The 15,305-nt window shown below is 43.9% G+C and overlaps 1 protein-coding gene and 1 long non-coding RNA gene across 4 annotated transcripts in view; one reads left to right on the forward strand and one right to left on the reverse strand.

The window, feature by feature from the left end:
- The window catches only part of LOC126997858 (uncharacterized), a 23,800-nt gene extending 17,540 nt beyond the window's left edge, over nt 1-6,260 (forward strand). Inside the window, exon 2 of the long non-coding RNA XR_007752417.1 lies at nt 6,156-6,260. This is a non-coding gene — a long non-coding RNA (uncharacterized LOC126997858). The remainder of the gene's footprint in view (nt 1-6,155) is intronic.
- On the reverse strand, nt 6,030-14,022 carry LOC126997856 (uncharacterized). 3 transcript variants are annotated; one of them, XM_050859069.1, is made up of 2 exons: nt 13,785-14,022; nt 6,030-8,626 (listed from the first exon to the last, which is right to left on the reverse strand). In XM_050859069.1, the coding sequence occupies exon 2, from the start codon at nt 8,615-8,617 to the stop codon at nt 7,253-7,255; it is 1,365 nt and encodes a 454-aa protein (XP_050715026.1). In that variant the 5' UTR covers nt 8,618-8,626; nt 13,785-14,022; the 3' UTR covers nt 6,030-7,252. The 3 variants fall into 3 exon arrangements, with proteins under 3 accessions (XP_050715026.1, XP_050715027.1, XP_050715025.1); XM_050859070.1 differs by lacking the exon at nt 13,785-14,022 and adding an exon at nt 13,665-13,766; XM_050859068.1 differs by lacking the exon at nt 13,785-14,022 and adding an exon at nt 13,502-13,552.
- Between the last annotated feature and the right edge of the window lie 1,283 nt (nt 14,023-15,305).

Here is a 15,305-nt window from a genome sequence, read left to right on the forward strand (position 1 = left end):
TTCTCTGCCTCTTTGGTGGATAGTGGAGTGTTTCCCATGTGGTATTGGTATGCTGGATATCCCTTCACTGGTAGCCTGGTAACATACAATCCCAGGTCTTTCTCTGCCTCTGTGGTGGATAGTGGAGTGTTTCTCATGTGGTATTGGTGTGCTGGATATCCCTTCACTGGTAGCCTGGTAACATACAGTCCCAGGTCTTTTTCTGCCTCTGTTGTGGATAGTGGAGTGTTTCCCATGTGGTATTGGTATGCTGGATATCCCTTCACTGGTAGCCTGGTAACATACAATCCCAGGTCTTTCTCTGCCTCTGTGGTAGATAGTGGAGTGTTTCTCATGTGGTATTGGTGTGCTGGATATCCCTTCACTGGTAGCCAGGTAAAATATAGTCCCAGGTCTTTCTCTGCCTCTGTGGTGGATAGTGGAGTGTTTCCCATGTGGTATTGGTATGCTGGATATCCTTTCACTGGTAGCCTGGTAACATACAATCCCAGGTCTTTATCTGCCTCTGTGGTGGATAGTGGAGTGTTTCTCATGTGGTATTGGTGTGCTGGATATCCCTTCACTGGTAGCCTGGTAACATATAGTCCCAGGTCTTTCTCTGCCTCTGTGGTGGATAGTGGAGTGTTTCCCATGTGGTATTGGTATGCTGGATATCCTTTCACTGGTAGCCTGGTAACATACAGTCCCAGGTCTTTCTCTGCCTCTGTGGTGGATAGTGGAGTGTTTCTCATGTGGTATTGGTGTGCTGGATATCCCTTCACTGGTAGCCTGGTAACATACAGTCCCAGGTCTTTCTCTGCCTCTGTCGTGGATAGTGGAGTGTTTCCCATGTGGTATTGGTATGCTGGATATCCCTTCACTGGTAGCCTGGTAACATACAGTCCCAGGTCTTTCTCTGCCTCTGTGGTGGATAGTGGAGTGTTTCCCATGTGGTATTGGTATGCTGGATTTCCCCTCCCATGGTGCAGGACTTTACATTTTTCTTCATTGCATTGTAGCAGCCACTTTTTGTTCCACTCCTGCAGCTTGATGATGTCTTCTTGTAGGAAATCCGCAGTCAAGGGGTTAAAGTCCAATGCAGCAAATTTGTAAGCTTCCCAATCAAACACGAAATACTACGAAAATTCCTTGTCTAGTGTTTGGCGTTGATACGAAGGAGAGGAAATTTTAGGAAACCACACAGGAAATCTCTCTAGTATATTGTATTGAGTAGATATAACGGATCATTGTGGAGAATATACTTTGGTTCGGGCGCTTACAATGGCTGTGTTGGACTGTCGAGCTGGCCCTTAGTCCGTCTGTTGCAAAAGGGTCGAGCAGAAGTTGTCGCAGGGGTTTCCGTGGGTGGTTTTCTGAGCCCGGCGGTAATTTTGTAAGGGTTATGGAGAAGACAAAAGCTGAAGGAACGTAACAGGAAAAACAAAAGCTAAAGGAACGTAACAGGATAAGACAAAAGCTAAAGGAACGTAACAGGACAAGACAAAAGCCAAAGGAACGTAAAAGGAAAAGACAAAAGCTAAAGGAACGTAACAGGAAAAGACAAAAGCTAAGGGAACGTAACAGGAAAAAACAAAAGCTAAAGGAATGTAACAGGATAAGACAAAAGCTAAAGGAACGTAACAGGAAAAACAAAAGCTAAAGGAACGTAACAAGACAAGACAAAAGCTAAAGGAACGTAACGGGAAAAGACAAAAGCTAAAGGAACGTAACGGGAAAAGACAAAAGCTAAAGGAACGTAACAGGACAAGACAAAAGCTAAGGGAACGTAACAGGAAAAGACAAAGGCTAAAGGAACGCAACAGGACAACACAAAAGCTAAAGGAACGTAACAGGACAAGACAAAAGATAAAGGAACGTGACAGGACAACACAAAAGCTAAAGGAACGTAACAAGACAAGACAAAAGCTAAAGGAGCGTAACAGGAAAAGACAAAAGCTAAAGGAGCGTAACAGGAAAAGACAAAAGCTAAAGGAACGTAACAGGAAAAGACAAAAGCTAAGGGAACGTAACAGGAAGAGACAAAAGCTAAAGGAAAGTAACAGGACAAGACAAAAGCTAAAGGAACGTAACAGGACAAGACAAAAGCTAAAGGAACGTAACAGGACAAGACAAAAGCTAAAGGAACGTAACAGGAAAAAAAAAAGCTAAAGGAACGTAACGGGAAGAGACAAAAGCTAAAGGAACGTAACAGGAAGAGACAAAAGCTAAAGGAACGTAACGGGAAAAGACAAAAGCTAAGGGAACGTAACAGGAAAAGACAAAAGCTAAAGGAACGTAACGGGAAGAGACAAAAGCTAAAGGAACGTGACAGGAAAAGACAAAAGCTAAAGGAACGTAACAGGACAAGACAAAAGCTAAAGGAACGTAACAGGACAAGACAAAAGCTAAGGGAACGTAACAGGAAAAGACAAAGGCTAAAGGAACGTGACAGCAGAAGACAAAAGCTAAGGGAACGTAACAGGAAAATACAAAAGCTAAAGGAACGTAACAGGAAAAGACAAAAGCTAAGGGAACGTAACAGGAAGAGACAAAAGCTAAGGGAACGTAACAGGAAAAGACAAAAGCTAAAGGAACGTAACAGGACAAGACAAAAGCTAAAGGAACGTGACAGGAAAAGACAAAAGCTAAAGGAACGTAACAGGAAAAAGACAAAAGCTAAGGGAACGTAACAGGAAAAGACAAAAGCTAAAGGAACGTAACAGGACAAGACAAAAGCTAAAGGAACGTAACGGGAAAAGACAAAAGCTAAGGGAACGTAACAGGAAAAGACAAAAGCTAAAGGAACGTAACGGGAAGAGACAAAAGCTAAAGGAACGTGACAGGAAAAGACAAAAGCTAAAGGAACGTAACAGGACAAGACAAAAGCTAAAGGAACGTAACAGGAAAAGACAAAAGCTAAGGGAACGTAACAGGAAAAGACAAAAGCTAAAGGAACGTAACAGGACAAGACAAAAGCTAAAGGAACGTAACAGGAAAAGACAAAAGCTAAGGGAACGTAACAGGAAGAGACAAAAGCTAAAGGAAAGTAACAGGACAAGACAAAAGCTAAAGGAACGTGACAGGAAAAGACAAAAGCTAAAGGAACGTGACAGGACAAGACAAAAGCTAAGGGAACGTAACAGGAAGAGACAAAAGCTAAAGGAACGTAACAGGACAAGACAAAAGCTAAGGGAACGTAACAGGAAAAGACAAAAGCTAAAGGAACGTAACAGGAAAAGACAAAAGCTAAAGGAACGTGACAGGAAAAGACAAAAGCTAAAGGAACGTAACAGGACAAGACAAAAGCTAAAGGAACGTGACAGGAAAAGACAAAAGACAAAGGAACGTAACAGGACAAGACAAAAGCTAAAGGAACGTGACAGGAAAAGACAAAAGCTAAGGGAACGTAACAGGAAAACACAAAAGCTAAAGGAACGTAACAGGAAAAGACAAAAGCTAAGGGAACGTAACAGGAAGAGACAAAAGCTAAAGGAACGTAACAGGAAAAGACAAAAGTTAAGGGAACGTAACAGGAAGAGACAAAAGCTAAGGGAACGTAACAGGACTGATTGGCTGGGTGGTTGGTAAGTACACGCGGTAACTCTGCTGCCGCACGTGTTCGCTGCTCGCACCTCTTGGATACAAGAAGGCCCACAGTGTCTCCATGGCCCGATGTTACATTTGGTTTCATTTACATAAGGAGAGTGCAAAAAAAGCGCTGAGGGATTATTTAAAAGTGTGTGTGTGTGTGTGTGTGTGTGTGTGTGTGTGTGTGTGTGTGTGTGTGTGTGTGTATATGTATATATATATATATATATATATATATATATATATATATATATATATATATATATATATATATATATATATATATATATATATATATATATATATATATATATATATATATATATATATATATATATATATATATATATATATATATATATATATATATATATATATATATATATATATATATATATATATATATATATATATATATATATATATATATATATATATATATAAACAACAACAACAACAATAATAATAACAATAATAATAATAATAATAATAATAATAATAATAATAATAATAATAATAATAATAATAATAATAATAATAATAGTAATAAAAAATAATTACAGTAATAACAATCATTATCATTATTATCATTATTATTATAAGTAGTAGTAGTAGTAGTAGTAGTAGTAGTAGTAGTAGTAGTAGTAGTTGTTGTTGTTGTTGTTGTTGTTGTTGTTGTTGTTGTTGTTGTTGTCTTTGTCGTTGTGGTTGTTGTTTTTGTCGTAATACTAATATCACTGTCGCTCATCCTGACACTGTTAGTAATTCGTAATAGTAAAACGTCGGAGTTTGCTTTGGAAGGTTCCGGAGATGTTTCTTCAGTCTACGCAACAAGTTTTGTGTTATCTAAAAGAATTACAAATAACACGTTCACAGTATGTAGTCCAGCAACAAAGTCTCGGGAGGTGTCCTGCAACATTTAACACTATCACATTGCTCAGCAGGAGGTTTTTCAGCAAGGTTTCCACCAGACGTCACCAGTTTTCCTACAGGGCAAACAAGTGTGCTATGGGCGGAGCGTTCCCTCGGCTGTGAAGTGATAAACTCTACGGCAACTGCCAGCCACATTTGCATTACCCAACGCCTCCCGTGACGGGCATGGCGTGCACCCCGGGGTGTCTGCACAGCCATAACACACGACGGCACACTTAGGTATGTTTCTTTGTCGCTCCTCCTCCGACCAGATAAAATACTGCGTGGTGCATCATGCGACACTTATACCTGGCTCTTCCTCCGCTCCACCTACTCAAGATTATGTTCATCTCCGTGTTAATCACATGTTGTCAGGACGAGTAATAAGTACGTTGTCCATTTTACTACTACTGTTACTAAACTACTACTACTACTAGTACTACTACTACTACTACTATTATTACCACTGCTTTTGCTATTGCCACTACTACTACTATTACTACTGCTACTACTAAAACTACTACTGTACTACTACAACTTCTACAACTATACTACATTTCTTACCACTGCTTTTGTTGCTGCCACTACTACTACTATTACTACTGCTGCTACTACTACTACTACTACTTCTTACCACTGCTTTTGCTGCTGCCACTACTACTACTATTACTACTGCTACTACTACTAATAATAATAATAATAATAATACAACTACTACTACTACTACTACTTCTTACCACTGCTTTTGCTGCTGCCACTACTACTACTATTACTACTGCTGCTACTACTACTACTACTACTACTACTACTACTATTACTTCTTACCACTGCTTTTGCTGCTGCCACTACTACTACTATTACTACTGCTACTACTAAAACTACTACTATTACTTCTTACCACTGCTTTTGCTGCTGCCACTACTACCACTGTTACTGCTACTATCACCACCACCACCACTACTACTGCTACAACTATTACTACTACTACTGTCGCCATCAGCCTTTTTCTACTTATTCATGTCTTGCAACTTTGTCTATCTATGTATCTATCAGTCCTCTATTTTTCTTCTCTATCCATATAACTACCTTTCTTTATTTCTCTACTTACCTTTCCAGCTCCTTTCCTCTGTATTTCTCCATTAAATGATACGCGAATTTACTGATCTATCTACCCTTTGATCTGCCTGCCTGTTGTGTGTGGAGTGAGGGAGTGTGTGGAGTGAGCAGACAAGTGAGAGGTGACGAGCACAGTGGCGAGGGAGAGTGTCGGGGCAAATAAGAGAGCGTAGCGTTATGAGATGAGCATCACCCTCTTGTCACTCACCCGCTCCCCTCCTCTCCCTCTCTCCCGCGCTCGTCTACTTCAGCTTCCATCCGCCCCATGCAGGTAACCCGAGATACAAACACATATGAAAGAGGAGGAGGAGGAGGAGGAGGAGGAAGAGGAGCAGGAGGCAGAGGAGGAGGAGGAGAAGGAGGTGCACGTAAGAAGGGTAACACCTGGATGTCAACAAGTCCGTAAGCGAGGACAGGAGGCGCGAAACAGCAGCAAAACTTCAACACTTTATTGCGTCAGGACACTTCCAGGCGCTGCCCTGGCCATTCACGCCGCCGCAGCGACACCACCATTGCAGAGGGAGCACACAGACCAAGATATATATTGATAAACATTGCAGAGGGATCACACAGACCAAGATATATATTGATAAACATTACAGAGGATTCAACACAGACCAAGATATATATTGATAAACATTACAGAGGGGTCACACAGACCAAGATATATATTGATAAACATTGCAGGTGGAGTATCAGACATACTTCACTCAGAACCAAGGGAGTACTAAAACATATGATTATATACGTGCTGGTTTACTCTCTCTCTCTTTCTTTACCCGAGCAACATCTCGCGGGCGGTTCATCTATTTCTATATTATTGTTGTACTTTTGCAGCCCTTGATCCGTGCCCGTGACCGTAAAGAAAAGGGAGAGCAGCGTCTACAATCAACGCAGTGCCAGCGGCCAACCGATACGTGAGAGGAGGCGCTCCCTTGTGACCCGCACAGGGCTGTGTTGCCTTCGGTGCCCGGGATCAGCAAGGAGAGGCCTCGTAGAGAAAACTGAATTCACGGTGATATGTGCAGCGGGTCGTCCGTGCTCCTCCAAGTCCAGCTCAGCACACACACACACACACACACACACACACACACACACACACACACACACACCGTTATAGTGTTCTGGGTTTCATTCCAAAGGTTTACAGGAGCTGGCTTGTATGGGGCAAGCGGCCTATATGCATACTTCTTTTTCTTATGTTCTTACACACACACACACACACACACACACACACACACACACACACACACAGGGAGAGGCTCCAGCCACACGCGCAGCTCCAAGCGACGGCAGGTGATGATGCAGTCATCATTTCACACGGAGATTTATATCTTGTTCCCGAGCGAAACAAGAAAACACAGACCAGATAAATCGGATACCTTTAGCAAAGCGGTGCAGAGAGAGGCCCACGACATCTTTTGGACGTGTTTCCGTGATCGCACAAATGACAAACTTTCACACAAATCTAATAAAGGATCAAGACAGACTGGTATTTCAAACCCAAAAATATCACTTTTCCTATATTTTGGATTATTTCCAAGCGTCGCCTCCCCTTGATATCTTCTTATAATTTTGTACATTTCTATCACACATGACGTCTGTAGGTATGACATCCCACTGCAATTGTTGCGTGTGAATGTGTGGGTGAGGCGATTTAAATTTGTCTCCGCCAAGAGATGGGCTGCATCGGCGCCCAGCTGTGCAGGTACATGGGCGGCTGACACATGGGAGGAGGAGGGAGGTGGAGGGGGGGAAGGCCCGAGGGTGGAGGGAGTTGAAAGCCCGGGGGTGAGGGGAAGGGTGGATAGCCGGGGAGTGTGGGGAAGAGTGGATAGCACGGAGGTGGGGGGATGGGTGGATAGCCGGGGGGAGGGGCGTGGGGCAGGGGAGGGGGCTGCATTTTGTTGGGGCGGTGTCGGCGGAGCTTCATGATCACCTTTTCCTCCTCCTCTTCCTTGCCGGGTTTCCATATCGAGTCCGTAATGATGCCGAACACATTCTTCTGCCCGAACCCGAACACGAGTCGCCGCTTCCTGACTTCTCCGTTCAGGAGCTGCTTCTGCAGCAGCTTGCTGAAGATGACGCTGCCTTGACCCGGTGCCCCGAGTGGCGGGAAGTCATGTCCCGACAGCGGCGGAGGAGCTTGCACTTGAAGAACATTTCTTGGAATCTCCTCAGCAGCGAGGAAGCGCTGCCGGAACGCCTCGGCGCTCGGAGACAGCCTGGGAGTGGCCATGGGCTGGCGGCCGATGAGGCGGTGATGTTCCTTGAAGAATATATGGGAGCCTTCGTCCACGGTGAAGGGCGTCGGGCACGTGAGAGTTTTTCCAAACCTGTGGCAGTCGTGAGGACCCCCAGACAACCCCAGGTGGTGGTTCCTGAAGGATATGGTCACCTCATCGAGGATCTTCCTCATCCCAAAGGGTGTTACCTCAATCATAAACTCAAGGGTGTGGCCGTGCCTGTTATAACCCTTGCTCTTGTACCGGCGGCAGTCCACCAGGCGCTCGTGTCGGCCGTCCGGAGTGAGGCGCCACGGACCGCCTGGTGTGCGAGGGTCGTACGGAGGCAAGACGGATGAGTAGTCGGCATTGGTGACCAGAATGCGTGTGATAGTTTGCGTGGGTGCCTGCACCATCTCCACCAGGTAAAGGTTCCTCCATTGCAGCATCATAACATCTATCGGGACGGCAAACTCAACATTGCCGTACCAATCGTGTGCATGTTCATCCTCCCCATCCAGCTTGGCGCCGAACCACAGGACGTGAAGGTTCCTGCAGGGATGGGATCTTTGCGGATGAAGCACTGTGGCTTTCAGGGTGCTGAGGGACAGGATTGGCTTCGGCACTATCCCATTCACAGCACAGATGGCCAGGGCATCTGGGATGTGGACTGTACGGACAATTTGGTTAAAGGGTTGGTAGTCTCTCTCCTTCAGGACAACGCTGCTGCCTTCCCGTGGACGCCAAAGGACGGTGTTCGGCGCCGCCCCCTTCTTTGTGTAGAGGTGCTGGTCCATCACGCGAACCTGTCAGTAGGCACAGAAGTCATAACCAGGGAAGCATGCAAGTCACGAAGTTAATTAATAGGTCACGTAGTAGTAGTAGTAGTAGTAGTAGTAGTAGTAGTAGTAGTAGTAGTAGTAGTAGTAGTAGTATACTCTATTCCACTTCAAGTGACAACAAATCATGCGAGAAGCCCCTCCCAATAGACGATGTAGGAGGGGCACAGCCGCTCTGTTGCTGGTGATTGGTTACAGCTGACCTGCTGGGCTTGGGAACGACCCGTCGGAGAGCGGGCACGCAACAGATTAGAGCTTCCATATGTCACTAAAGTTTCTTCATATTTGGTGTCAACTGAGGCGGAATAGAGAATAATGGCAGTCGTAGCAACAGTAAAAGTACTTTAAGTAGTAGTAGTAGTATTTATTATTATTATTATTATTATTATTATTATTATTATTATTATTATGATTATCATTATTGATAGTAGTAGTAGTAGTAGTAGTAGTAGTAGTAGTAGTAGAAGTAGTGGTAGTAGTTTTATTATTATTATTATTATTATTATTATTATTATTATTATTATTATTATTATTATTATTGTTATTATTGGTGGTAATAGTAGTAGTAGTAGTTGTAGTAGTTTTATTATTATTATTATTATTATTATTATTATTATTATTGATAATAGTAGTAGTAGTAGTAGTAGTAGTAGTAGTAGTAGTAGTAGTAGTTTTATTATTATTTTTTTTTTATTGATAGTAGTAGTAGTAGTAGTAGTAGTAGTAGTGGAAATTGTAGTAGTAGAAGTAATAGTAGTAGTAGAAGAAGTAGTAGTAGTAGTAGTAGTAGTAGTAGTAGTAGTAGTAGTGGCTGCAGTTATGGTGGTGGTGGTAGTAGTAACAGTAGTAGTAGTAGTAGTAGTAGTAGTAGTAGTAGTAGTAGTAGTAGTAGTAGTAGTAGTAGTAGTAGTAGTAGTAGTAGTAGTAGTAGTAGTAGTAGTAGTAGTAGTAGTAGTAGTAGTAGTAGAAGTAATACCAGTAGTAAAGTAATAGTAGTAAAAATAATAGTAGTGGTAGAAGTATTAAAAGTTGTAAAGTAGTAGTAGTAGTAGTAGTAGTAGTAGTAGTAGTAGTAGTAGTAGTAGTAGTAGTAGTAGTAGTAGTAGTAATTAAAGAAGCAGTAGTAGTAGTAGTAGTAGTAGTAGTAGTAGTAGTAGTAGTAGTAGTGATATGGTTGAATGCCACAGTCATTAGTGAACAGAGTTGGGGTTAATGACCTCCAATTTATGGAGCTCTCCATGATTATGTGTCGGGAAAATAAACATGGGTGGAGGTATCTTTTTGTTTGTAGTAAAAAAAAGTAGTAGTAGTAGTAGTAGTAGTAGTAGTAGTAGTAGTAGTAGTAGTAGTAGTAAGCCGTAGTTTTTTCCCTACACAGATGCTGTCCATATGTAAGGGCCTCGTCCGCCCTAGTATGGAGTATGCATCTCAGGTGTGGGGAGGCTCCACACATAAAAAGCTTTTTTGGGCAGAGCTAGTAGAGTCAAAGGTTCTACGTCTCATTAACTCCCCTCCTCTTACTGACAGTCTTCTACCCTTGATATTCCGCCGCAATGTTTCCTCTCTCCTATCGATATTTTCATGCTGTCTGCTTTTCTGAACCTGCTAACTGCATGCCTCCACCCTTCACGTGGCACCGCTGAGGAATGAGCAAAACTTGTTTGAGAGCGGGCGCTCAAACATCGCCTTATTTTACTAAAGTTTCTTCACAGTCGTTGTCTCCTGAGGTGGAGAGACTATACTGGGGCAGCGGGTTGCTGGGATTTTTAAGGACTGATATGTAATCCTAGTGGTAGTCGTACACGACTTCTGCATCTTGACGGGCCCGTGGGTGTGGAGGAAGATCCGTAGCTAGGCAGGAGGGTGAGTGGGTGGGTGGCGGGCTGTGTGGTGGGCGGACTGGTGGGCGGGAGGCGAGGCAGGTGGAGCTGTAACTGGGTGAGCGGGCGAACAAGTGAGACAAGGAACAAGCAAAAGCTGGGGGGAGGGGGAGGGGATTATGATCAGGACGCTTACAGGCGGGGACGAAAAAAGGGTTGGAAGGGATAAGCTCAATATTGTCAGACGCTTCCGCCCCTCACATCAACGATTTCCAGAGGCCGAAAAGATCAGCCGGGTTCTAATGAGTGTTTTTGGTGGTTCATGGTAAACAAATAGGGTCACAGTACTACCAAAGCCATTAAACTATCCCTGGATATGCCCCAAACCCCCACGAAAGCCTTGTAAAATAGGTGACCTTGGGCGCCGAATGGTGAGTAGTCAGGCGGAACGCGGTGACATGCGAACCAGCGGTGAGGGTGGGGAGCTGAGGCAAGGAGGGACACACACACACACACGCACACACCAAGCTCACATAATCAGGTTTTCGTAGGAGTTTGAGGCCTTTCCAGGGATAGCTTAATGACTTTGGAGGTAGTTTGACCTAGCGTTGCCAAATTATCGTACTCAACGCATTGCATTTTCGTAGTTTCTGACCAATAACGAATGCAAAAACAAACAAACAAACATCAATAAATAGGAGTTTTAACGCTAACTTCAATTTTCTATCGTTATTTGTGTAGGTACGAGAGTTTGAGGATTAAAAGTAATAAAGACGATGTGGTGAATACGATAATCTGGCAACGCGGGTTTGACGCTTCCTCTGTACCAAGAACCTAAAACAACACTGCCGAGAACCCGCCTGCTCTCGTTTTTGGCCTTGAAAATAGTTGGTGTGGTGGGCGGAGGCGTCTGGGAATACCACACGGCTCACGAGACCCAGATTGCCTTTATTATGAGGATCACGGGAGGGCAACACCGGCTACTGCTGCTCGGCCATATTTTTAAACATTTCTGCGCCCAAGAACACGTAATTTACTAGTCTTTCGTGGGAGTTTAGGGCATTTCCAGGGGTACTTTAATGACCCTGGTGGTAGTCTAAGCCTTCTTCTGTAACGTGAACCTAAAAGAACACTCATTAGAACTCGATTAACCTCATTTTTGGCCTTTGGAAATAGTGGGTGTGAGGGGTGGGAGCATCTGACAATAACAACCACTCAAGCTCTCACTCCCCCGCCCGCCCCGCTTCACGCCGCTCTCCCACTCCCCCACTCCCTCTCATTCATGTCCGTTAGTGTTGGCTGGCCGCACAGCACCTCTCTGAATCACCCCTCTCTCTCTCTCTCTCTCTCTCTCTCTCTCTCTCTCTCTCTCATCGATCTTATCCTTGTATCTTTTTTTCTTCTCAATAACAGGAAAATTCCGACGATAAATAAGAGTGTTGCGTGAACAAGTATTAACGAGGACAAAGGGATGAGAGAGAGAGAGAGAGAGAGAGAATGTTTAGAATTTACTCATTTATCACTGCGACACACACACACACACACGTCACGTTCCTTAACTACTAAGAGAGAGAGAGAGAGAGAGAGAGAGAGAGAGAGAGAGAGAGAGTTTAGAATTTACTTTTATCACTGCGATACACACACACACACACACACACACACGTCACACTCCTTAACTAGTAACAAACACGTATATTATGGATGATCACAAACTCGATATACAACCCAAACAAATTTCGCTATAGGCTCTCGTAGGATTTTGGGGGGATTTCTAGGGGTAGTTCTATGACCCTGGTGGTAGTCTGACCCTTCTTCTGTACCCCAGGATATGCCGTTTTTTTTCACGTTCATTGTACAGAAGAAGAGTCACACTACTACCAGGGTCATTAAACTACCTCAGGATATACCCTTATGAACCTAGAGAAACACACATTAGAACCAAACTGACCTCCTTTTCGGGCTTTGGAAGTAGTTGATGTGAGGGCTGCAAGGATAAGGAAACGAAAAGAAGCCATGAGTCGGCCAACCTGAGAATGGGTTATCGATAAACTTTCCTGTCCATGCTCTCAGTACCTGACCTCCGTCTAAAACAGCTGTAGTAGTGGACGGTGTAAGGAATGGGGGGAAGGTGCGGTACGGAAAAGGGGGCGGCAGGGAGTCATTAGGAGCAATCAATAACTTAATGTTGATACGAAACCTATATAAAAAAAGTCACAAACACTAAGGCGGAGCTTTAAGCTTGTTTCCAATTTGCAGTGTGCCAAATACCGAGGAAGAGGTGTGTGTTCGCATGTGTGTGTGTGTGTGTGCAAGTGGCTGGGGGGTGCTAGTAGTAGTAGTAGTAGTAGAAGTAGTAGTAGTAGTAGTAGTAGTAGTAGTAGTAGTAGTAGTAAAAGTAGTAGTAGTAGTAGTAGTATAAGGAACCGTAGTAGTAGTACCACCAATAATAATAATAATAATAATAATAATAATAATAATAATAATAATAATAATAATAATAATAATAATAATTCCTCGTTCCTTTAAACACACACACACACACACACACACACACACACACACACACGAGATATCTCACACATAAAGCCCATATTCTCAACGTATCAACGCCTTAATTCGCCTGTTTGTGAAGCCTCTCGTAGAAGTTACTGGGGTGTTCATGGTCTGTTTAGTGACCCTGGTGATAGCAGAAGATAATAACAAAACAGAATAACCTTATAATCCACTTCGTCACTACACACACTATTTCTTTACACGGCTATATACACTCCTACACTCACTAATACACACACAAGCATTTCTCGCGTACCAAACAGCGGAGGACTTCACACCATTGAACCATGCAACACACGACACTCCTCTGATCGTTTCTAGGCGTCCCTACACACACAGGAACACTTCAACACGTACACTCACTATTACACACATAAACATTTCTCGCGTACCAACACTCCTATACATATACATTTCAGCATTTCTCGCACACCAGAGAGGGCTACACACATAAACATTTCTCGCGTACCAAACAGAGGAGGACATCACACCTCAGGACAACCATGCAACACACTTAACGACACTCCCGCACTGTTTCTAGGCGTCCCTACACACACACACACACACACACACACACGAACGCCTCAACACGAACATGCACTAAAATACACACGTAGGCATTTCTCGCGTACCAAACAGAGGAGGACATCACACCACAGAACAACCAGGTATTACACTGAACGACACTCCCGCACTGTTTCTAGGCGTCCCTACACACATATCCACGAACGCCTCAACACACACACACTCACCGCTATAGACTAGACTTATGCGGAGTTCCACTGGGCGAGAATGATGAGGCAGGACTGAGGACTGGCGATGTTGCAAAGGCGGTGTGTGATGCAGACTGGCTGGCCCGAAGCGTCATGCACTCACTAGGTTGAAAAGCCATGACTCAACGCAAGCAACGCGCACCAGGCACAGGACCAGATCGAGACGTGTACTGCGGGGACTGGGGAGTATTGACTCGGTGGTGCACTGAGGCAACCTAGAAGCGTTCCTGTAGCGTACGCGTTTGCTGGTTTCTCTGTTACAGCGGATGTCGTGTTGTTGCTTTCCTTCAGCGTTATATCCGTGACATTTTTTTCTTTTATGTTGTCATCTCGAACGTGAGAACCATTAAACCAAGACCTGGTATTCCCAAACACATACGGAATTACACACACACACACACACACACACTTTCGTATTGGTTGTGGGTGTTGCTATGGGTAGTTTTATGAGCCCAGTGATAGTGTGACAACACTTCTCCGCTATGAATACAATAAAACACTCATTATAGAACCCGACTCATCTCCTTTGTGGCCTTGGTAAATATTAATTCTGAGAATATATAAAGGGTACGCGTCTGAGGATCAAATTCTAAACACTTCGCCCCGAGGCCCACATGGCTTTTGTAGGATTTTGGGGCATTTCTAGTGGTAGTTTGATGACCCTGGTGGTAGTTTTGGGGCATTTCTAGAGGTAGTTTTATGACCCTGGTAGTAATTTTGGGGCATTTCTGGTGGTAGTTTTATGACCCTGGTAGTAGTTTTGGGGCATTTCTGGTGGTAGTTTTATGACCCTGGTAGTAGTTTTGGGGCATTTCTGGTGGTAGTTTTATGACCCTGGTAGTAGTTTTGGGGCATTTCTTGTGGTAGCTTTATGACCCTGGTAGTAGTTTTGGGGCATTTCTTGTAGTTCTATGACCCTGGTGGTAGTTTTGGGGCATTTCTGGTGGTAGTTTCATGACCCTGGTAGTAGTTTTGGGGCATTTCTAGTGGTAGTTTTATGACCCTGGTAGTAGTTTTGGGGCATTTCTAGTGGTAGTTTAATGACCCTGGTAGCAGTTTTGGGGCATTTCTAGTGGTAGTTTTATGACCCTGGTAGTAGTTTTGGGGCATTTCTAGTAGTAGTTTTATGACCCTGGTAGTAGTTTTGGGGTATTTCTAGTGGTAGTTTTATGACCCTGGTAGTAGTTTTGGGGCATTTCTAGTGGTAGTTTTATGACCCTGGTAGCAGTTTTGGGGCATTTCTAGTGGTAGTTTTATGACCCTGGTAGTAGTTTTGGGGCATTTCTAGTGGTAGTTTTATGACCCTGGTGGTAGTTTGACCCTTCTTTTGTACCATGAGCCTAAAGAAACACTCATTAGCACCCGACTGATCTTCTTTTCGACCTTTGACGGTAGTTGATGTGAGGGTGGAGGAGTCTGACAATACCGAACTGAGAACGGTCCTTTGTGAGCCTCATCGCGCCCCTCCGCTCGATTCATGGTCGCTTCTTGTTGCAACAC

This window comes from Eriocheir sinensis, chromosome 13 (assembly GCF_024679095.1).
Source record: "Eriocheir sinensis breed Jianghai 21 chromosome 13, ASM2467909v1, whole genome shotgun sequence".
Lineage (NCBI taxonomy): Eukaryota > Metazoa > Arthropoda > Malacostraca > Decapoda > Varunidae > Eriocheir > Eriocheir sinensis.